The sequence below is a fragment of the Trachurus japonicus genome, chromosome 15 (assembly GCF_045865225.1).
Source record: "Trachurus japonicus isolate A0001 chromosome 15, Traja_1.0".
Classification (NCBI taxonomy): Eukaryota; Metazoa; Chordata; class Actinopteri; order Carangiformes; family Carangidae; genus Trachurus; species Trachurus japonicus.
The window spans coordinates 16,399,023-16,421,207 of NC_140921.1; the positions used below are offsets into that span (position 1 = coordinate 16,399,023).

A 22,185-nucleotide genomic window follows, 5' to 3' on the forward strand; every position below is an offset into this window, starting at 1 on the left:
AGATTTGTATCATTACACAAAGCCCTTCTTGTCAGGGATGTCCGGTATTAAATAAAGATCTAACAACAGAATGGATCAGGTTTTGTCTTTATCTTATACTTGTCATTCCTCTTTAAATCTTAATCCAAAAACATCCCTCAGAAAGCCACCCTCCTTCTCTCCTCCTCCTCCCCCATCTTCTTTCTCCAAATCACTTTTTTCTCTAATCCTAATTTGCACACAAGAAGATTGCTAAAGGGCTGCCAGTGCCAAAGGAAAGGGACCTACGGGTCAGACGGGGTTACTTGGGGAATAACCCTTCATCCAGCGTTAGGTAGGGACCGTCTGGATTAGTGATGCAAATGTCATCTGAGCAATAGCTACAGGGCCAATCCACCTTTTATTTCCTTGACAGGGGATTTTAATTCCTCACGTGCAAATTAAAGCAAATTAAAGTCATTTTAGGGTCAATTTTGGATAAATAAAATGTTGCAGGAAAATGAGAAAATCGAACATTTTGATAAATCACAAGTAAAATCCACAAATGAATCAGATCCTGCAGCTGACTTTAGGACAGCTCATTGACTTGGGATGTGGTGCGTCAAAGACCTTTGAAAATTACCTCTGTGTCATTTTCTTACTTGCAAATGTGATGAAATAACCAAAACATCACTACCCAGTATCTGTGCAGTGACGATACCTAAAGATATTGGTGAGAAACGGTCGCGTATCCGTGCGCACTTGATTCATTTGAGCAAATACGTTGCTCTTAAATTGGCGCTGTTTAAATCGCTTTTTTGGAAATGCAGTTTGACCCCATTTGTAATGAAATACTCATATGTAACTCTGGAGTTTATTAGCCTATAGCCTGGTCGTCTAACGTCTGAGTGAGTGGCAGTCCCTGTGTTTCAAGATGATAAACACTGATTCAATCACACTTTAAAACCGTGAATTACTTCCTACTCTCGACAACAAACAGTAAGGGCCTAATTTTTCGTCGTAGTTCAATCAAACTAGATGACGATCCTCTAGTAATCCTCGACAATCATCTGCACGATATCTTAAATAAACTTTTCCCCCTCTCTGACCAGATATTCAAGGGATCAGTGTTACACTTTCCCTATAGGATTAAACAGATCTTCCTCTGCTCTTGAATGGAGGCAGGGAACCTACCGTTGCCCGGCCCTGAAGGCCCAGGGTGCCCTTTTGATCATTTCAGTCTCTCCTTGGTGCAATACTCCTGATTGGCCAAGAGAGTAAGAAGGGGGAAAATCTTTAATTAAGCAGATAATCTCTTGTTGGGACGAGAGCAGCTCCATTTCAGAGCCCCCTCCTTGAATCCTGGAAGCCCCTGGTGAAGTTTGATGCTCTGCTAGCTCAGTTTCCTCTCCATCTCCAGAGTGTCTGCAGGCTTTGGACGGGCTCACAGTTACCGTCATCCCCTCCTCACCTGTCAGGATGTTCATGCATTTGGAGGTTTTCTACTACATTTTCATTCTCCTGGCTCACATGAGGTCCTGCTGCTGTTGGTAAGTTTCTTTTATTCTAAAAACCTTCTTTAAAAATTGCAGTTGGATTGTTTCATCAATTAGACCACTTACCAAGACAGCCTAAAAAATCTCTAACTAACTTACAAATGTTTATCAGATCACTCGTAGCCATTAGTAAGAACAATGTTTGGGTTGCCAGGTTGGTAAAACCTTGGTTAGAAGTTGTTATTTCTAGAAAATAGGTGCAGACAATTTAGACCAAAATTAATTTATTACTAACCTGTTTTAAGGCTGGATGCCTTAAAACAATTTATTACGAACTAATTAACATTTAAAGCAGCAGTGTTGGGAAGTTATTAGAAAACAAGCATTTCTAAACGGACTACAAACATTTGTGATTGCGTTACAACTACATTATTCACAACCTGTCAACCCAGAGTTCTCATTTATAAAGAGTTAATAACAACAATTAATTCAATTGTCCACAGTGGACTTCAGCTTTTACATTTCTAGAACCTTTTTTTTTTTTTAAACAAATTCAGCAGTTTTGTTCACTAAGGTTGGGATGTCCACTGGTGTCATGGTACAACATGTTACAAAGTGCACTAATGAGAGATATTAGCAGAGGAATTTGTGGAGGACACTGAGCTTCCCTGAGTGAATAAGCTGTCTCCTTTTCCAGGTCAGTGAATAATTTCTTGATGACTGGACCCAAGGTAAGCCAACTTTCTTTTGATCTTGTCTCCCCGTCCTTTTCCCAAAAGAGCCCGGCAGAGAAAACATGCTTTCTCTGTGTTTTTTTTTTCTTCGCTGCAGGCCTGCTCAGTCCTTGTGACATGTTAACTCAAGTGTATGGCCAAGCTCTGGTACCTGTTGTATGCAACAATGGCACTAATGATATATCAGTGATATTCTTGGCCCTTTGTGATTTTCTTTCCCCCTCCGTACACTTGACCTTATTCAGAGGCTCTGTGTATCTGCGACTTGAATGTGTTAAGAGGAGAGGGCAGGCATTGCTGTAGTGGGTGGTCATCATTAGTGAGCGAGACCCCTGTGAAAGAGGTGGTACTCCATCTCCCCAAAGACCACTTGAGACATATTAGTTATATTATTGTTCACACAGTCTGAACAAGCAGCAGAGCAGTGGGTGAAAGCCAAGGACGGAGCTCTGCGATTCATTGCATTCACTCCACTTTGAAAAAGCATAACGGCGTTAGAGCACGTTTTGAATCAGTTCACGACACTGATAATTAGTTTCACCCCAATCTCTAAAACACTGACAGACTTGTTCATATATTTTATCCACTTTGAACATTTCAGTGTGATCTTTTTGTCTTGGTCAAGGATATAATGATAAAACAAGTAAAATAAATCAACAGTTTTGATTTTCTGGCCCCCAGAGTCAGGTCTGAGCAGGTAAACCTGCTAACTCTCATTTCCTTAGCTGGGTTTATTTGGGTATAAAATGATGATGCCAGATGTTTCAGAACCATCTCATCTTCTTATAGCGTGATGGACCTTTGAGTTTGAATTTTGCCCTGTCTCTGGTGCTGCTGCAGGCGTACCTGATCTACTCCAGCAGCGTGGCAGCAGGAGCTCAGAGTGGCATAGAGGAGTGCAAATACCAGTTTGCATGGGACCGCTGGAACTGCCCCGAGAGAGCTCTGCAGCTGTCCACACACAGCAGCCTGCGCAGCGGTGAGTCCAGACTCCAATACCCCCCCCAGAGACCATCAGCTTTAACACTGGAAACTGCAGTCTGCAGTCGCTGCTTGATTTCCAAACGTGTTTCGAAAAGTGTTTTGTAACCGTGCACTTCTGTTTGTTTCACAGTCTGTGATATCTCTCTGGGGGGATGGCGGAGCTTTCCTTTCCTTTGTGAAATGGAGATGTTTACTTTAGTTAAAACATTCGTCACCCTCTGGGATAGTTACAGTGGCCTTGGTTGCTAGAGGCAAAGCAAACACACTAATCCATTTCACAACATCCCCCCAAATCACTGCCTCTATTTGCAGCTAATGAAAAAATAGACTGAGATTCACAAAACAAGGATTAAAATGTGTAGATGCCTTTGCAGAAGTTTGGTTTTACCAGCTGATCAGTGTTGCTAACCAAACTTCATGAGAGGAGGAGATCTGCAGTATTCTGTCTAAAATTTTAGTTAATATGTCTCTCCTTTGACAGCAAATCGGGAGACAGCGTTCGTCCACGCCATCAGTTCCGCTGGAGTCATGTACACTTTAACCAGGAACTGCAGTCTCGGAGACTTTGATAACTGCGGCTGTGATGACAGCAGGAACGGACAACGAGGTATGAGATGTGCAGAGATCTGTATATAAAGTGTACTTTTGAAGTAGCAGTGAAATAACACCTATCATCTCTTCTCCCTTTGACTTTCACCCAGGGGGTCACGGTTGGCTCTGGGGCGGCTGCAGTGACAATGTCGGCTTTGGAGAGGCCATCTCCAAACAGTTTGTCGATGCCTTGGAGACCGGGCAGGATGCACGAGCAGCCATGAATCTCCATAATAACGAGGCCGGACGAAAGGTACAGTATAGGTGCTCGTAATTCGCTCTGTCAACTTGGCAGTGAGAGATAAGCCCCTTTGTTGGGCAATTATGACATGTTAATGCCTTGTATTGAACCATGGAGTTTTGATACTGGGTGGCGTTTGGTTGAAATTTTGGGAATCTCTCCCGGCCCTCCAACTGATTGCACAGTGTAAAGCACCTTTTGAATAATTTTTTCCTGCTCAGAATTACACTGAGTGTGCCACCCAAGCATCCCTTTCACTTTGCTATAAGTGAGGTGCCACTCGTCCCCAATAATAACAGTGTGTTCGGTGTACCAGAAGGGCCTATTTACCAGTGCTGAATGCCCCTAATGACAATACCTCAACTCAAGAATCTCAGGATCACTGGTGCAAGCTTAATTAGAGATCCTGGGGAGCCAGACATAGCACAGCATTCTGCATTATACTGCTTTTTAAAATAAGTGTTTAGTTTTATTCTTGCAATAAGGATCCCACATTTATGTTGGTCTTTGTTTGGCCCCGAGGGAGTCTGAGGGGACCACAGGCGTGCAGCTGAAGTGCTCTTTGTTTACGGTGCCTTTGCTCCCCCCTGTTGGGTCCTAGGATCCCCATGGCACCTGGAGCATCATTGTAACAGAAAAAAATGGGGACAGAAAGAGAGAAAAACTCCTTTTTCATTTCTACCCACTCAATGGGACTCTCCATTGGGTCTTCTCACACTAGAAAACATGTTGATAATGAACATGCTAAATAAATACTCCTATTTCTTCTGGGGGGACAATAGGACTCGATGTGAAACTTTGATTCAGCCTCAGAGTTCATCCCCTCCTCACGAAAGGAAAACGCTCCTTTTCAACCGACAGCTGTTTTGTGTCGGGTAAAGTCAGGAAACACTGGGGGCGACAAAGAAACTCAGCAATGGACCTTGAAGCTATCACTTCGTCCTTTCACCATATTCATCCCTTTTGGAAAACGTTGAGAATACAATCGGTTAATTTGACAACACATCAGTCAGAAGACAATGGACATCCCGTCTTTTACACAGACGCACATGCACTCTTATGCTCATTTATAGACATATGTATCTTTGTATATTCATAACTTCCGTCCCTTTGTTCGTCTATGGAACTTGGAGCAAAACATAATATTCTTTAATGTTGTTGTGAAGTTAAGTGAATCCTCTCTTTTTACCTCTCCAGGCTGTGAAGGGGACCATGCAGAAGACGTGTAAGTGCCACGGCGTCTCAGGAAGCTGCACCACTCAGACCTGCTGGCTGCAGCTGCCAGAGTTCAGGGAAGTGGGGAACTACTTGAAGGAGAAGTACCACAGGGCTTTGAAAGTGGATCTCCTCCGAGGAGCGGGGAACAGTGCGGCCAGCCGCGGGGCCATCGCCGAGACCTTCAGCTCCATCTCTCGCAAGGAGCTGGTCCACCTGGAAGACTCCCCCGATTACTGCCTGGAAAACGGCACCCTGGGCTTGCCTGGCACCGAGGGCCGCGAGTGCCTCAAGAAGGGCAAGAACCTGAGCAAATGGGAGAAGCGGAGCTGCAAGAGGCTGTGCGGAGAGTGCGGGCTGGCCGTGGAGGAGCGCAAAGCCGAGATGGTGTCGAGCTGTAACTGTAAATTCCACTGGTGCTGCGCCGTGAAGTGTGAGCAGTGCCGAAAGACAGTGACCAAGTACTTCTGCGTGAAGAGAGGAGGCCAGAGGGGAAGGAACGAGAGCGCCGGCAGCCGCAGGAAGAACCTCAGACTGAGGAAGAAGCACTGAGCGTCTCCATCGCCTCTCGCCTGCTGCACCACTGCAGCTCCCGTCAACGCCCAGACTGTGCATGTTCAGATAGCGTGTTTTGGACACATTGTAGTTACTTCAGATGACTTTCATTTTAAGTTTTGTGTTAAAAGTTAAAGACAGTGGGATGTGCACAAAGCCACATGATAGAGAAGATGAGAAGGGTACCTTTGGTATAAATGTATTTAAGATATATTTTTATACTTTTTTTTTTACAGCATTTTGAAAAGTCACCAGACATTTGAAGATCATTTCTTTGACTACAAAATTCTTCCATAACGTGATTTATTTATTTTTTTTACACTCACACAAAAAAAACTTGGGGAACAATTAAACAGTAATTACTTTTCAAATTACGGAGGATTTGGCTTTTGAACAATGCCATAATTGGGGTTTTAAGACCCTGTCAGTATAGTCTGTATTTCCATGTATCTCCATGACTGTCAAATCTTTGTATATTTCAAGTGTCACTGCCAAACTTTGAATTCATTTGGAAACATTTTTGCATTTTCAGGCAAGGTTTGCTCTCCTGTTATCTGGTATCTGGCTCCCCCTGGCCTTTGCTGCCCTCTTTATGTATTTAATTGTATATAAAATTAAGCACTTTGTACTGTACATTGTTAATTTATTGCACAGCATTTCCTAGTTTTGCTTCATTGTTAGTCGCCTTTGTGGTTTGTTTTCTATTAAAATGTAATGAAAGAATAATAAATCCTTCAATCCTATATATCACACAGCCTGAAGAGAGTGCTCATCCTTCTTTAACATACTCTTTGTGACAGTAATACCTAATGGCCTGCAGTAAACACAACCTTACACCCCTCATTGTTCACATGGGGGTTAGGATACTCCGTGCCAAAGCATCAAGAATAAGAAAACTTTCCAGCGTACTCTTCCTTCCATCGCGCCTTTCTCAATTTCGCCTCAACAAATACCTCCCGTTCTCTCCCTCATCATGGTAATCCTCAAAGAGCCCCCTAACTCCCAAGCGCTTGGAAGTTTCTTTACTGTTTAATACTGGTTTAATTAACTTTGTCCAGACAGAGTAGGTCCGTGGGGGTGGAGGGCATGAGGCAAGTTGCCCTTAAAAATCATCCCGCCTCTAATTTTGTATGCTAATCTCCTTTTTCACGCCGCACCTCCTTAGGAGTGGGGAAAAGAAATGTTGGGAAAACTTTGGGTTGCCTGTGCAGGGCTTCCTGCGGCTGTTTTATTTCTGGGCCCACCTATTTGGATCCTTTCACTCCTCTAGGGCCTTCCTTTGCTCGATTTAACAATGAATGCAGAGCTAATCAGCTCTCTCGGAAATGCACCACTGTCGAGGAAGGTAATCCCTTCTTCTCTACTCTCAATGGGCTGTCGCCTTCTAAAGGACTTTGGGAAAAGGCTTTGCACAGATTCACACTGTTCGCTCAAAAGAAGTTAGTTCAAGTATTGTGCCCAAACAAGTGGGTTTTATAAACACATGCTTGCCAGGATACTCACCCCACCTGCAAGTAAGAAGTGCCAGGCCCAGGCAGACTAGCACATGGCAGCTGAAGCCGAAACCCTTCAGAGGAGATGGGACATGAAAGAGAAGATTAGAGGACCTATTGAGAAGGGGGCGTTCATTTCTGCACCTTCCTCCTTTTACTCAATAAAGTGTCAAGGAAACACCTTGTTGACATCTTATTTACCAAATAATGATCATAATCAAAACTCCTCCCTCCTCTGATGACCCCTGTGGGCCGGCTGGATTGCTCTGCCTGGCATGCAGCAAAACCCTCTCCCCAACAAAAGAACCGGCATACCAAACTTTTGCCCTGCGGCTCTGTGGAAGTTCTGCAGTTTACTGTGGTTGGGAGTACAACAAAAGCACGTACAAATGTTTGCTCACAATATTTTACATGTAATGTACAAAGTAGAATTAGAATATTTTGGATTTAAGTTTACAGAGTTGCTACAAAGTTGACGTGCAGGCTGCAACGACTGAGTTTTTCTTTGATTAGTTAAGAGAGTCCAGCTTTATACAGGGATTCACCCTCTGCAGTAAATGTCTTACCTGTACCCACATGCACAAATCACCACATGCATACACATAAACACACAAACTGATGACACAGCAATTAAGCAATGTATGGGAAACTTACATGGAAAAAATAGCAAAAACAACGGCCTCTGGCACTTTTTAAAGTTCTGAACTGAATGGTGCACAAGGTATGACAGCGTGTGAAACAGCACCTAATGTTGATCGTGACTCAGACATGCAATTTCCCCCCACCCAGAGAGTGACACGGCCTCTGACCGAGGGGTCTGAACTTCCGTCTCTCGGGCTGGCTCTGCCACATCCAATTTGCACCAACACATGAGCCCGAGGTGACGGGGAGAGAGGCGACACCACAGAGGAAGAGTGAGCATGCTTTCTTTCATGTAGCTTATATAAGACGTTTGAACACCTGCAGAAACACCAGAGATTACTGCTAGAAATATGAACATGCATTTTACTATTCAATAGTGGCAGTATTGAAAGAGATTTGTTCTCGTTTTTTTCAGTTTTGGTAAGAGGTGAGTATTTTGTTTTAATTAAACAGCGTTCTATTTAAACTATGCAGCACGTCACTGCTACAAATGATAATAATAATGGTAAGAGAGAAATATCCCGTAACCACTTAACTTATGAAATCTTTAACATTTATGTGAAATTTATTTTAAAAAATGTATAATTGCTGTGTGAATTCTTGGGTTACAACTTAAAACACATTTTATTCAGTCACTGCGACCTTGACCTTTGACCACCAAAATCTAATCAGTTTCTCCTTGAGTCCAAGTGAATATTTGTGTCAAATTAGACTGGATTTCTTTGAGGAGTTTGAGAGATATTACGCTCACAAGGTTAAAATTGTTTTTTCTGAGGTGACTGTGACCTTTGACCTTTGGTCACCAAAAACTAATCAGTTTGTCTTTGACTCCAAATGAATGTTTGTGTGTTACTGATATATCATATTAAACGGAATACAACACATGGAGAGATTTGTTGCTGTATTCTGATCAATAAGTTGGTATGCTCTCTTTTTCTAATTGGTTGATCTATAGCTTTATTATGATCAGTTTGTTTGTAGCTCTGTTCTGATCGTCATGTTCTGATTAGTTGATGTGTAACGTTATTCTGATAGTTTGGTTTGTAGGGTTGTTCTCTTTGGTAGATTAATGATGCCACATTCTAATAGGTTGGTTTGGAGCGCTATTTGTAACATTTTGACTGAACTTTTCAGACATAGAGACAAACTAACCAATCACAATACTGATTTAACGCAAGGTGGCTGATTTCTCTCAGGCAGTGAGTGATAGTGAATCACTGAAAGACGGGAAAATGACTTGTAATGCTTCAGAGAATCCTTGACTAATAGGATTTATGGCTTAAGGGCTCTGGACCTACAACACCTGGAGGGGCGAGGGTCAGTATGAATGAGTGAGAAAGCCAGCACAGACGAGTGCAGAGATGCGGTGCATCCACCACGTGCTCTTTAAGTGTCGAACAGAAGTGAGTGAAATCTGTGGCTGTTGACTTGTTAGTAATCATTGCATCAGCTACACGCTCGAGGAATTAGATGCTTGCGCTCATCAGGGAAGTGTTTCATCATAACATTAGCTCCTCATGAGAGTCTTTGTTTTGACAGTAGTCCATCTGTTGGGGAGAAGATGACAGTGGTGTGTGTTTGTGTGTCTTTTTCTTTTTTTGTTGCTATCAGCAGGTTGAGATACAGGCTTCTTGGAGCTCACCAGGGTGGCCAATGTCCTGTCTGTGGGTATCTCCAAAGAATGGGGAGGAGAGGATCATCAGGGGGATCAGCTCAGATCAACTCAACCCACTGATCTACACAGGAAACACAGAGCATGGGAACTCAGCAGGGAACCCAAACCGGTCCCTGGAGTGGAAATCTTGGGAGAAAACATACAAGATTTAACAGCTTTTACAAAGATTGTAGGAATATAAGAGGCAATGGTTGAGGCAGAAGGGTTCAGGTTGACTACTGATCCTTGGCTCCTCAAACCCCAGATGGGTCTGGAAGGATACCCAGAATTACAACCTATCACTACACTGATTTTATTCTGCTCTGGTTACACCAACATTTATTTTGGGGAATTCCTTTCTTCCTCTGAGCCACAATCATTATGGCTCTTTGTAGCTTTTGTCACAGTGAAGTCAAGTGGTTGATGTACCCCACCCTAGTTCAATAACATTGATGAAACTGGCCGAGGCTCCATCAGCTGATCAGACCACTGTGCAAGGTACAGTGTGCACCTATCTGCTATCTGATGAAGAGTGATCGCCCACTGGTCAATAAAGTAATGCCGTGACTATGATGACCATGGTTAAATATTGGCTCAGGGTTTCAAAAGTGTTTGTTCAGTCTTTCATTGCCATATCTTGTCATAGAGAGGAAAACCAAGAAGGTGGAGGTAACTACAGTACAAACCCTGGTTATCATATTATTGTGCAACATGCAGTACTTCTGAAGCTAGATGTGGTTCTTTTGTGTGATTATATATTAGTTATATTATTATTATTATATATTTAGTTATATAAATATTACAATGCATTACTATACTTTCTAAACTTTAAAAATGAAACATTTTGCATAACTCTTGGTGTGACAACTGGATCTGAATCTGCCACTAGAGCAGTGAAATAAATGTAGCAGAACTGGTTATGTGAGTAAAACAGAGTATTTCCCTCTAAAATGTACCGAAGTGGAACTGGACTATATAAGGGCCAATGACTTGGTGTCAAGTGGTGTAACTGGTATTTTTTCATAAAAATCTGACAATATCCAGGAAAATGAACCTGGACTCAAATGTGGAATACCGGTAAATGTAATTCCCTTTTGCAACACTATGTTTCTTGACAAATTATACATAATTTGTTGCACACTATTTAGAAAAAAACAGTATTTTTTAAACACAGTATATTTATACAATTAAATCCACTGTAGGTGGATAAAATATTTAATGTTTATCATTCTTTTGTGGTTACACCATTTCACATTTTCAAGGGCATTCAGTCATATTTTTGTTTTAAAAAGGTGCAAATGCCATTTCAAATGACATAAAACCAACATGAATACAAAATGTACATTTTAACAAGTCGGATGCATGCTTTTAAAACAACTTTTTAAAGTAATATTTCTGAATTGCTCGTCGTGCCAACCCTTATCTGTCACTGACCCACAAACAGCAAGATGGAGATAAGTAAAGTGCTGCACCCATACCTAATAAAACTTAATTTCAAACCCAGGGAGCAACTTGTGACCGTTGGTTTTTCACCTGTTTGTGCTAGTCTTTCAGCTTTTAATTTGTTGTTGACTGAAATGTTGTATGCTTTTATTTTCTTAGACATAGACATTTTTAAATGCAGCCAAATCCCCTATTCAAATTGTAATGTTTATATTTTTTGGTTCATTCAGTAATTCTGACTTTAAAATAATAAGATAAATAGTACAAATTGTATACGTATTTCATTGGTATTTTCCCACCAATACTTAATTTACTAAAAGAGTAATTTGAAAGACATCATCAGGGCTGGCTGGCTCCCAGTGACAAGGCAAACTGGTGAGATGCAGTTTTGTGTGTTTGAGTCTCACCGCTGCTGCTCATTGCATTTGTGTGTGTGTGTGTGTGTGTGTGTGTGTGTGTGTGTGTGTGTGTGTGTGTGTTTTCAATAGGCCTGATAGAGTTTCAGGCTTCAGATCTTCACATCAGTCAGGGGAGACATGTCTTACAATGAAACCCCATATTGACACAATCTTGTTAATTACACTAGCATCAGAGAACTTCAAATAAGCATAATCAGTCTCTGCAATGATTGATTTGTCCAGAGGTCAACATACATAACTTTTATAGACACTATTTAAAAATCAAAAGCTATACCTGAGTATTTTCAAACAGTGGAGAGATGAGAGATGTGTAATGATGTATCATGCATTGTCATGCATCATCAATAGGTCATAGGTCAATATACATACAATTCTACATTAATAATGTAGAATTTATACCTGAGTAGGCCTATTATAGGCTATATGAGTTTGATTCCTACATGTGTCTGCATGAGACAGTGGGAGACAGAGAGGCTGGGAGAGAGGGGATGGGGTGGGGGGTCACATGCAGAAAACGGCACGAGCTGAATGATTCACTGCAACCATGTGAACTGCCATTGTTGCTTTATGCAAAACCAACAGTGACAAGTGTGTGTGGTGTGGATACATACATTGACAGTAATACTTTGAAATGTAAACATTTTTATTGATCCTTTTGAAAGTATTGGTATTATCGGATCGATCCCATAGTTAACAGCAGTCACCCACAACCTGAAATGTATAAAGCAGAAGAGAGTAGGTTACATGTTTATTACTAATGGAGAGAGATGCTTTACAAGCGCAATGCCTCCCTCTAGTGGCCGAGGCGCGTTATTACAACACAAACACTCAGTCACCCGGTACACTGGGTGTCGCTGTCCGATACTCAAGTGTTTCCCTGAGTTTGGCTCGTGTCGTTAGTTTTTCTGGCTGTCAACACGGCGTGTAAACACCTACACGGAACAGAGCTGCGGAGCAGGGCTGCAGGCGGCAGGACCGCGCAGATTTCCTTTGCCAATTCAACAGCTGAATGGGAAAAGCCTGCATGATATTCCCTCTGCTGAGTCGGTAGCGTCGCTGAGGGAAGAGTCCGGAAGAAAAGCCAGGACGGTACCGGGACGGTAGTTTCATTGTTTGCAAGAGAGGGAGAGAAGGATAGAGGGGGAGAGGGAGAGAGAGACAGGGGAGGACGGAGGAGGCAGCAGCAGCAGCAGCAGCAGCAGCAGCAGCTCGTCAGCGCCTGTAGAGAAGAACCATGGCAGCAGCGACCGTGGTGGAGGCTGATCCGACCACGAGCGATGGCGGCGCCGCTTTCTCCGGCGCACAGAGCCGGGGCTGGGATGAGTCTCAGCTCCGGGCATATTCTTTCCCGACCAAACCCATCCCCAGACTGTCCCACACGGACCCCCGAGCAGAGATGCTGATCAATAACGAGGTGAGACTGGCAAGTTTGCTTGCTCAAACTTTTACCTCACCGCAGCCTACTTACAATATCATTTAAAAAAAACAAAACAAAAACTTAATTAATCACGTGCATTAATCAGTTCACATTAACCAACCTTAAAATCTGGTCTTATAAGAAGTTCACCCAAGCAGCTGTGGCTTGAAAATAACATTAGCTCATTAACTCAAAATCCACCAGGCGATCAATATCTTGTTTTTATCTAATTTTGATTACAGTATTGAAAACGAAAGTAACAATGTTAAACGAGGGATGCAACCAACGATTATTTCCTTGATAGATCGGATGTCAAGTTCGTCTTTATAAATAATTCGTTTATTTCAGTATAATTTCATCGAGTCTAGAATGACATCTCAGCAGCCCAAAAGTATGTCAACATTAAAATCACGTTTTGTAATGATAAGCTCAACATTTTCACATTTATGGTTGCTGGGACAGTCAAATAGCATATTTTCTGTTCTGACAGTAATAAAACTGCAAAGCTCAGTGAGTCTCAAGTTAAAGAATTACACAGTCATTTTTGTCACATCAGGTACTTTGCCTCTCCACATCTGGTTTGCAAATACTCGTTAACATAATTTTGCTCAGATCAGCACAGATCGGTCAGCTGCAGGTTTTCTACTGCATGTGAGTCTAACAGCTGTTGGTAGTCAAAGTAGGCTATGACAAATCCAGCTGAAGTGTTGCCTCTGTGGTTTTAATGTGCACATTCAAGTTGAGACAGTAACAATCCTCTGTATGCATAATGCATTAAACATCTAGGCTGATAAAATTATGCAAAACAAAAAGCATGATCAAATTTTGTTCATTTCGGGGACATGAACCTTGCTGTATCTTTTATTAGTATCTTTCATGTTTGTTGCGTTCGGCTAGAGCTTTTCCCTGGAGGCTTGTCTACCTGGTTTACATAGACAATAGGCAGCTTGCACAGATGTGTCCTGGTGGGGAAATGTGCAGTCTTACACATCACCTCCATAGAAGTGATATGACATGGGTACTGTATGTGTTGTCACGTCTCGTTGAGAGGACATGACAAACACTTAACCCCACCTCAAAATGTTCTAATGGCTTGACTCTTATCTTATCCCAACATGGAGGGGAACACATTTAGTTTTAAGATATTTTTGGATTGAACAAGAGGCTTAGATTATGATGAAAAGGGACAGACCTTTGTTAAATGGTGAACTCCTTGACTGGTGCTAAAATAGTACTTTACTGGTATCCATGTGCTCTTTTTGATTTAAAAAAATCTGCTGGTTTTCTAAGTTTTTCATGTTCACATAGAGCAGGGTAGATCATCTCCTAATACATGTGAATGTGTCTGAACCAGATATAGGCTAAACTAAAACATAGAAAATTCTGTCCTGCATTGGATGAAATGACCTCTTTGCTTTATCTATTCACCAGCAGTGTGCACAGGAATAAAAATAGCCTGCATCAGTGACCACTTTTAATGACTGTATCGCACACTAACCTATGACAAATTTCAGCTTTTGACATACGGCTTACAAGGATAGTGACACCACAATATTACATAACCCATGTGCTGGATTTAAAATGTATGGTGTTCAAATGTGAGTCAGGTTCAGTGAAATTTTTTTTTACACACTACTGAACCGGGAGCTTCTTTATATTTAAGAAAGGAAGTTGTTGCTGTAATGATGTCCCTAATTTTGAGCCAGTGCAGCTTTGACTATATTGGAACTTTTCTTGCTTTTCTTTGACATTGATAACTTGCATTTAAATGTGATATGCATGATTAGAGCTTGGAGTTTGCAGAGAAGGTCATGATGAGGGACCGGGGTACCAGAATAATATTGTTACTGTACCATGATGCAATATTATAAATATTATCAAGGTAGAGAGGGTGGAGAACTTTAAATTCCTGAGTCTGCATCAGGGCAGACCTGTAAACATTGTTTCCAGACATCTCTCATGTAGTGGGGAAGGCCCAGCAGAGATTATACTGAACAGTCCCACCTCCCACAGCAAGAACTACTGAGCTCCTGCTGCACAGTGTGGTCTGGCTGTTGCTCTGTGGAAGACCTAAGGGGATTGTTTACATCCCATAATAGCCATATTGCAATTTTGTTTGTATTCTGGTAAATAATGCAGCCCCATTGTCACATCGGTCACATACTGCAGTATTGCACGTACCAGACCATAAATGCTACTTTCCTGCTACTGTAATGTAGGGGCACTATTTAAATATAATTTGCCTCCTCCTCATACCTTTTGCTTTTACTAGTTGAGCTGTTCTGAGAAAAGACAAAAATCTAATCACTGAATCTTACTCCTCCACATAACAGTGGAGGAGTAAGATTCATTCATGCTTCTACTCACAGTTTGAATGAGTGCAGTCGAAATTTTTAACAGGTTAAAATCTTAATAATAATTTTTTGGCATAAGGAAAATTCAAATATGTCCATATAGGCTCTAAGTCGTATCCAGATGGCGCATTAAAGAGAGAGAGAGAGAGAAAAAAGATTTAAACAGAGAAAAAAGAAAAGAGCGATATCAGAAGTGCATCGCGTGCGACCTGTCGTAGTAAAGCAGCCGCGAGGACACAGAGAAAGACCCAGAGGAAGCCGCTGCGTGAACTGAACGTGGGCCAAGAGCGAAGTCCCTGCACGTAAACACACTAAAGTTAGTCGACGGAGCTCGTTTTTGTGCTGTTGACACCGTTTTTATTGACGCCTCGGGACCACAAACCCCCTATCCACGCGCCTCAGCGAAAGTGAAACCTAGAGAAAGAAGAGAAGAGAGGGGGAAAGAGAGAGAGAGGGAGAGAGAGAGGCAGCGGGAGCGCGCTCACCCGTCTACGTTCAGTTTGTCACGTAGCCCTCGCGGCGCGGTGCGTTCAATGCCGCACACTACTGCACTATCCATGTACTGCGCCTATGCGTGCTCGGTTCCTCTTTGTTTTAAGGGTTATTCAAGGCAAGAAAAACACTGATACAATCAAGACGATGCACACGCAGAAAATGATGATGTTGATGTAATCTGGAAAGGTGCAATATAATAAAAATGCCATAAAGAACAATAATAAGCAGTAATTATGTTTAGATGATGAATTGCAGTTTTAAACTGCTGTAAACACTGTAGATAATTAGTAAATGCAGCAAGAACAGTGACTTTTAGAATTAATATTAAATAACAGTGATACAGGCTTTCTACATGTATTGCAGTAATTTATCATGAGTGCATGATTATATATATTTCAGACACAGGTCCATATCACAAATCATACAATATAAATAGTAAAAAATAAAAGAAAGTACAAAAATACAAGAAAAGTGTGCATATGTAGAGTGTAGGACAATTAAAATGTAAGTTATTGTAGTATTACTGCTATAATGTTCTTTATTTGTTTTCAGGAACCGGTGGTTTTAACAGACACAAACCTTGTGTATCCAGCTCTCAAATGGGACATTCCATACCTCCTGGAGAACATTGGAAATGGAGACTTCTCTGTTTACACGGCTGAAAAACACAAGTTTCTCTACTATGATGAGAAGAAAATGGCAAATTTTGAGAACTTTGTCCCCAAATCACAACGGACGGAAATGAAATTCTCAGAATTTGTGGATAAAATGCATAAAACGGAGCAGATGGGAGGAGAGGAGAGGTAAGAGTTATTTGTCATGGTCTTTTAGTCGGAGCTGCACACTTATGCATTTAACAGGAATATGATGCAAGATGTGTTTATGTTAAGGCTGCCTGACTGAGCCTAAACAAAGTCATCTCTTTGAAGCACAAATACCCACGTATCAGGGTGTGATTGTGCTGCAGGTGTGGTTGACAGTGAAGGGTGTTTTCTCTCGTTCTCTCAAATGAAATGCAGCACAAGGAAGTGGCACAAATGACTAAGCATTTACTCTGGAGAACCGGGGGCGAAATCCAGTCCTGTGATCTGACTCGGCTCTGGCTGCACACACACACACACATATCACTTATTGAAGTGAACTCACTCTTTGACTCGCTGACACTCACAGTGGCTGTGATCAGTTTGAATTTACACTGTCCACTTCCCTCAATGTCATGTTGTTCTTCACGTCTGAAAGGAGATATAATATACTGAAACACAAGTACCTTGTAAACAAATCCTAAATGCTGCAGAAATATTTATAGGGATTCTGAAATTGAGCTGCATTGTGAGTTGTTTCAGCTCCCATAATGTTAAACTGAGTGGCTAATAATTTTTTTTCTGGTCTCCTTTTTCATGCATTTGAAGAGTATATCTGCAGCAGACCCTGAATGACACAGTAGGGAAGAAGATCGTTGTTGACTTCCTTGGTTTCAACTGGAATTGGATCAACAAGCAGCAAGCCAAGAGAAACTGGGGACAGCTGACATCTAACCTGCTGCTCATAGGCATGGAGGGTAAGGATTTCAAGAGGAGTCATTTGCTGCACAGGGAATGCAGTGTCTGCTCTCAAATATTTTGTCTGCATGCCTGGTTAAAGTGTTTTAAAGCACCTTTCTAGCTATAGATGCATTTGCTTTTATTTATTGTATTACTCTTTAATTTTTTAAAATCAATATTCTCTCACAATAGGCAATGTGACGCCAGCACATTACGACGAACAGCAGAACTTCTTTGCACAGATCAAAGGACATAAGAGGTGCATCCTCTTCCCTCCAGACCAGTTTGATTGTCTTTATCCATATCCTGTGCATCACCCCTGTGACAGGCAGAGCCAAGTAAGCCATTCACCTGATAATGTGATAATGTATTGGTGACTTGATCAAGTTTAGTGCACTCACCTTTATGAAATTTGTCTCCGTTACCGCTGCAGTCGACAAAATGTGTTCATGTTGTGCTTGTCTTTCATCTTTAGGTGGATTTCGATAGCCCGGACTATGAGAGGTTTCCCAGTTTCAGAAATGTTGTTGGCTATGAGACTGTTGTGGGCCCAGGAGATGTGCTCTACATCCCTATGTATTGGTAAGAAGTACATGTACCAACAGCACATGCTGCTTCTCGGATCTAGTACACAACTCTAGTTTTAACTTAGGGTATTTCTTGGACCTTGGGTTTCTTCGATACATTGCCAGCTGCGTTCTGTGTCTTAGTATAAAAGGTTATAACAGTTATAATTCTTAGTGAATCTGATGTGTGGGCGCATGAATCTACATTGAGTGTAGTGTTATTTTAAACTACTCATAACGACTAATACAAAATAGAAATAGTCGTAATAGTCACAGTTGTGTGTTGATGAGTTTACTGGGTGGGGGCAATGTAATGAGCACAATGAAAACTTCCTTGCACAAGCTCTTGCTCTACTGTGAACTACACAGATACTAGTTAGGAGACTTAGCCCCAAACCTGCAGCTTTATTCACCATTAGCAAGCATATTAGCATAAATAACATTATAGCAGATTGACATAACTCTGTGCCAACCTTAAATATGAATACATTTTCAGATGTAAATGTCTCTTTAGAGGAATGATAAAAAACATAATGATAATTTTTAGATGACAAACTTGCAGATTATAGAGAAACTTTTTCAAAATAAAATGATACTTGATAAAATCATTTTACACTTGCATTTATTACATGGTCTTATTTATATTTTGTCTTCTTTTCTTCAGGTGGCATCACATCGAATCACTGTTGAACGGTGGAGTGACGATCACTGTAAACTTCTGGTACAAAGTAGGTACATTTCAATTATCTCGCCTTCCCTGCTACACATTTGTGTTTCCTTCTTAACCACTCACCAGTTTGACTCTTGATCTGATCAGGGCGCCCCTACACCCAAGAGGATAGAGTACCCTCTACGAGCTCATCAGAAGGTGGCCATCATGAGAAATATTGAGAAAATGCTGGGAGAAGCACTTGGAGACCCACATGAAGTAAACACATTTTATTTTCTCTCCTCTCTCACCATCAGTGTACTGATGCACAAGTTAGACATGAATGTCACATTGCCCGTTTCTAGAACATCAACTCCACATCTAGGTCACCTGTTAGATCAAATCCCTGGGGCATGCTGACCCTTCCAGCAACCCAATTACAGTGAATATTTATGGCTTACCTGATTTAGTACAAAAGGAAAGATATATACGGTCTGGGACAACGAGTAAAACAATGTTATGTATCTCTATGAAGCAGCCTATCCTAACCAAGATCTTTTGTTTCCCCTGTAGGTCGGACCTTTACTAAAAACGATGATCAAGGGGCGATATGAACAGGATCATAGTTAAAGAGTCCCACCCTGAAAAATGTTAACTAGACTGCTTCAGGAAAACTGTATGCGTGTGGAATTAAGACTGCTGTGTGTGTGTGTGTGTGTGTGTGTGTAATGAGCATCCTGACTTCGGAGCTACGTATCACTGCATGGCAAATAAGCGGCCATCTTGAAACCATTCTGCTTCAGTCGTCTCCAAGTGCCATTGTCATTGCAAATGTGTTAAGAGAAGAAACATCTGAACGGCTTAAGGGAATTTGCCCAATTTCAAGAAGTTTTTTTTCCCCTTCTGGCTCAAGTCCAGATGTATTTATGTGAGTCAGTATTCTGTCAACAGTTGCACTGTTCAAGAAAATGGGTATTTGGGTATATTTGCTCACCTAAGTCACTTAAGAAGTGAGATCGGTACCTTCTGGAGCAACCTCAATATTTTGACCACTTATGGATGAATCAATGGGTATTATATACAAATATCTCTCTATATATGTATATATATACTTGAGCTAAAAACATGACAAATCTTATATACTTGTAAAAACACAGTTGTGGCTTGATGCTTAATGTGGAGTGACCATATTGTATCTCGTCTTTATCATGAGGACAGTTCTACAATAGATTGGATTATTGCCAGTAAGACGACAGGTCTTTTAAGTGTCTTTGGAATATTTATCTGTGCAAGTCTACATTATCTCTATGCCCACGAATGACATAGATTTCAGGGAGGGGTCAGAGAAAATTTTCAGTTGCAAAGTCACAGTAATAAAGGACAGCATTTACAGTGATTAAAAACAGTGGTGAAATACGATCAGAATAATGTGTGGGTGTACAGATGGGGGTTCATATATTCAGCTGAAGGAATGTGTGACAGCTTGCAGCTAAATTATTTTAGCAGAGTTATCACTTTGTGTTATCGGATCTAGTACACAGCTCTGTTATTTATTTATGCTCTTCCTCGTTTGATTTGTATTTCAAGGACTTTATTTGATGTGTTATCAAGAGCATTATTGGGTATGAGTTCTCTCTCCATACCAGTAACAGGTCAGGAAGAACTGACTGAGTTTTCTTGGGAAATGTTATTACAGGACTGAATTAGCAGGGCCATCCACTGAGAGTGGGTCAGAAAACAGCCATGGAAGTGCATCATAGTGCACCATCTAGTGTTCAAGTTTGCAGTTGCATGTTAAGCTTGATGTGTCTGGTTCATACACTATAATTCTACAATACAGATATTCAACATGTATTAAATGCAGCAGGTTTGAAATTAAATTCTGCTGCAACATGTTCTAAAGTCTATCTCCAGCTGAAAACCTGTGCTTGCCCTCTGCTACTATAGGTTAACAATCAGAAATGCACTTGTTTCTACTTTCATGCAGCCATATTTTGAAGATAACTTGAAATATAGCCGTCGCTGTGCCAGTTGAAAGTACTTTCTCAGACTGTTGTGAAAAATTAACATGAAACAAAAAGGGGAGGATAATTTCATGTTATGTTATTACGTGGCAAATCCAACTTTTAAAACCACTTTAAGAGTTATCCTCATATTCAAATAGCTTTGTTTGCTTGTGACATGTGGATGAATCAGTAAATGGTGTACTATAAGAACGTTGAAGCACTTAATTTGCAGGTTTTCAAGGTTTGTTTATCATTAAGATTCATCTTTTCAAGTGCCGATAAGGTGCAAATGTATTTCTTACAGACTGCACGTTCACCGAACAGTGCTAATTCCAATGCAATTCCAATGAATTTACCTTATGTAAAACTGAGGTTTCATCTCTCTTCTGTTGCCACATTTACCCCGTTTACTGTATGTGCCTTGCTTAATGTGGGTTTGGCACTTAATATTGAAAAAAAAAAGTTTTTTAATTTTTATTTTACGGTCAAAATGTTTGTTTTCACTTAAAACATTCAACAGCTTTAAAAGGTGAGAGTGATATGGATTTATAGAGGTAGAAGCATGTTTTTTTTTTTAATTTGATGGATGCTGGTTTTCTGTTTTGAACTTTACAGTATATGCTCACCTTGTTCATCTGATTTAAAACATTTTGTTTGAGAAATTCTGCACTGTTGAGTTTTTAATGACTGCTCAGAGATGTGATGACTTCTTGAATTAGTCCCTTCTGCAACACGAGTGAATAAATCAAAGAATACAACATCAGTGGTAGTCTACAAAAATTAGTTTTTTATTTACTACAAATTGTGCGTCAGTGGTTTCTCAAAGCGAAGGGTTAAACTCATTTGTGACTGAACAGCTTCAATAAACCCGTTCCATGCTGGACAGTAACACCATTGTATAGTAATTGAAGACACCATTGCTGCTGATAATGACATGTATCAGTAACAACACATCTTCTCAACATTGGGTTGTGTTACATTTACACTCAGGGAAACTATATTATACCACCAATCATAAACAATTGCTTATAGCTGCTCCAAATGGATGCAGAGGAGGAACATAAATAAAGAGCTGGTATATCTTTTTTTTTTTTTAACTGACCAACCCATTTATCCTAATATACAGTTAACAAGAAATGAGAATCTAATCATACTCAGAAATTCCACAACCAACAACCACAAGCCAAGCTAAATTCACAGAGCACAAATGAGATGAAAGGAGCCAAGAGGACCACTTCAGTAACATCATGTAAACGGACTTTGAAAGCACAAAACGTTGCCTCTTCACAATAAAACACATGATCTGAGACTTTGCAAATCTAAACATCTATTATCAAAAATAAAGAGACTGCTGCTGGAATTAACTTAAAAATTCCTCCAGCAGCATTTAAGGGGCAACCACAGTTCTCCGCTTTATTATGCCAGAATTTATAGCGCTGTAATAGCCAGTGCAACCCTTGAGAATTGAATTTGCTGTGCTAGAAAATTAGCTAACAAACACTTTATTGATAGTTGTAGTGTTTTCCAATATATTGATAATACAAGGCCATACAATTATATTACAAAGGTGTATGTAAATGATAGCTGCCCTTTGTTTAATCGTAATTAGGCTGCTCAGGAGTCACATGTCCATTGGGTCATAGTAGCCAGTTTCTAAACCACACTTTTCGTTGACTTTGAGCTGAAGTCATTGTGTTCACTTTTCAAAACTACATGATTTTCCATTTGAGAA

The 22,185-nt window shown here is 40.8% G+C and overlaps 2 protein-coding genes across 2 annotated transcripts; both read left to right on the forward strand.

Moving 5' to 3' along the window:
• Positions 1 to 1,129: 1,129 nt before the first annotated feature.
• wnt8b (wingless-type MMTV integration site family, member 8b) lies at positions 1,130 to 6,608 on the forward strand. The gene is made up of 6 exons (XM_085799968.1): positions 1,130 to 1,508; positions 2,152 to 2,185; positions 3,029 to 3,167; positions 3,654 to 3,779; positions 3,874 to 4,016; positions 5,202 to 6,608. The coding sequence occupies exons 1-6, from the start codon at positions 1,438 to 1,440 to the stop codon at positions 5,769 to 5,771; spliced, it is 1,083 nt and encodes a 360-aa protein (XP_085656094.1). The 5' UTR covers positions 1,130 to 1,437; the 3' UTR covers positions 5,772 to 6,608.
• A 5,718-nt stretch (positions 6,609 to 12,326) lies between these two features.
• hif1an (hypoxia inducible factor 1 subunit alpha inhibitor) lies at positions 12,327 to 21,216 on the forward strand. The gene is made up of 8 exons (XM_085799980.1): positions 12,327 to 12,839; positions 16,244 to 16,494; positions 17,101 to 17,249; positions 17,425 to 17,570; positions 17,708 to 17,814; positions 18,463 to 18,526; positions 18,616 to 18,726; positions 19,021 to 21,216. Exons 1-8 carry the CDS (start codon positions 12,660 to 12,662, stop codon positions 19,075 to 19,077), a joined length of 1,065 nt encoding a protein of 354 aa, XP_085656106.1. The 5' UTR covers positions 12,327 to 12,659; the 3' UTR covers positions 19,078 to 21,216.
• The last annotated feature ends 969 nt before the right edge of the window (positions 21,217 to 22,185 follow it).

Bases quoted from the DNA above. Each gene is read 5' to 3' on its own strand.
- wnt8b (XM_085799968.1), top strand. From the start codon at position 1,438: ATGTTCATGCATTTGGAGGTTTTCTACTACATTTTCATTCTCCTGGCT. The intron at 1,509-2,151 runs GTAAGTTTCTTT...CTCCTTTTCCAG, and splicing joins ATGAGGTCCTGCTGCTGTTG to GTCAGTGAATAATTTCTTGA. The intron at 3,168-3,653 runs GTGAGTCCAGAC...CTCCTTTGACAG, and splicing joins ACACAGCAGCCTGCGCAGCG to CAAATCGGGAGACAGCGTTC.
- hif1an (XM_085799980.1), top strand. From the start codon at position 12,660: ATGGCAGCAGCGACCGTGGTGGAGGCTGATCCGACCACGAGCGATGGC. The intron at 16,495-17,100 runs GTAAGAGTTATT...ATGCATTTGAAG, and splicing joins CAGATGGGAGGAGAGGAGAG to AGTATATCTGCAGCAGACCC. The intron at 17,571-17,707 runs GTAAGCCATTCA...TTTCATCTTTAG, and splicing joins CCTGTGACAGGCAGAGCCAA to GTGGATTTCGATAGCCCGGA.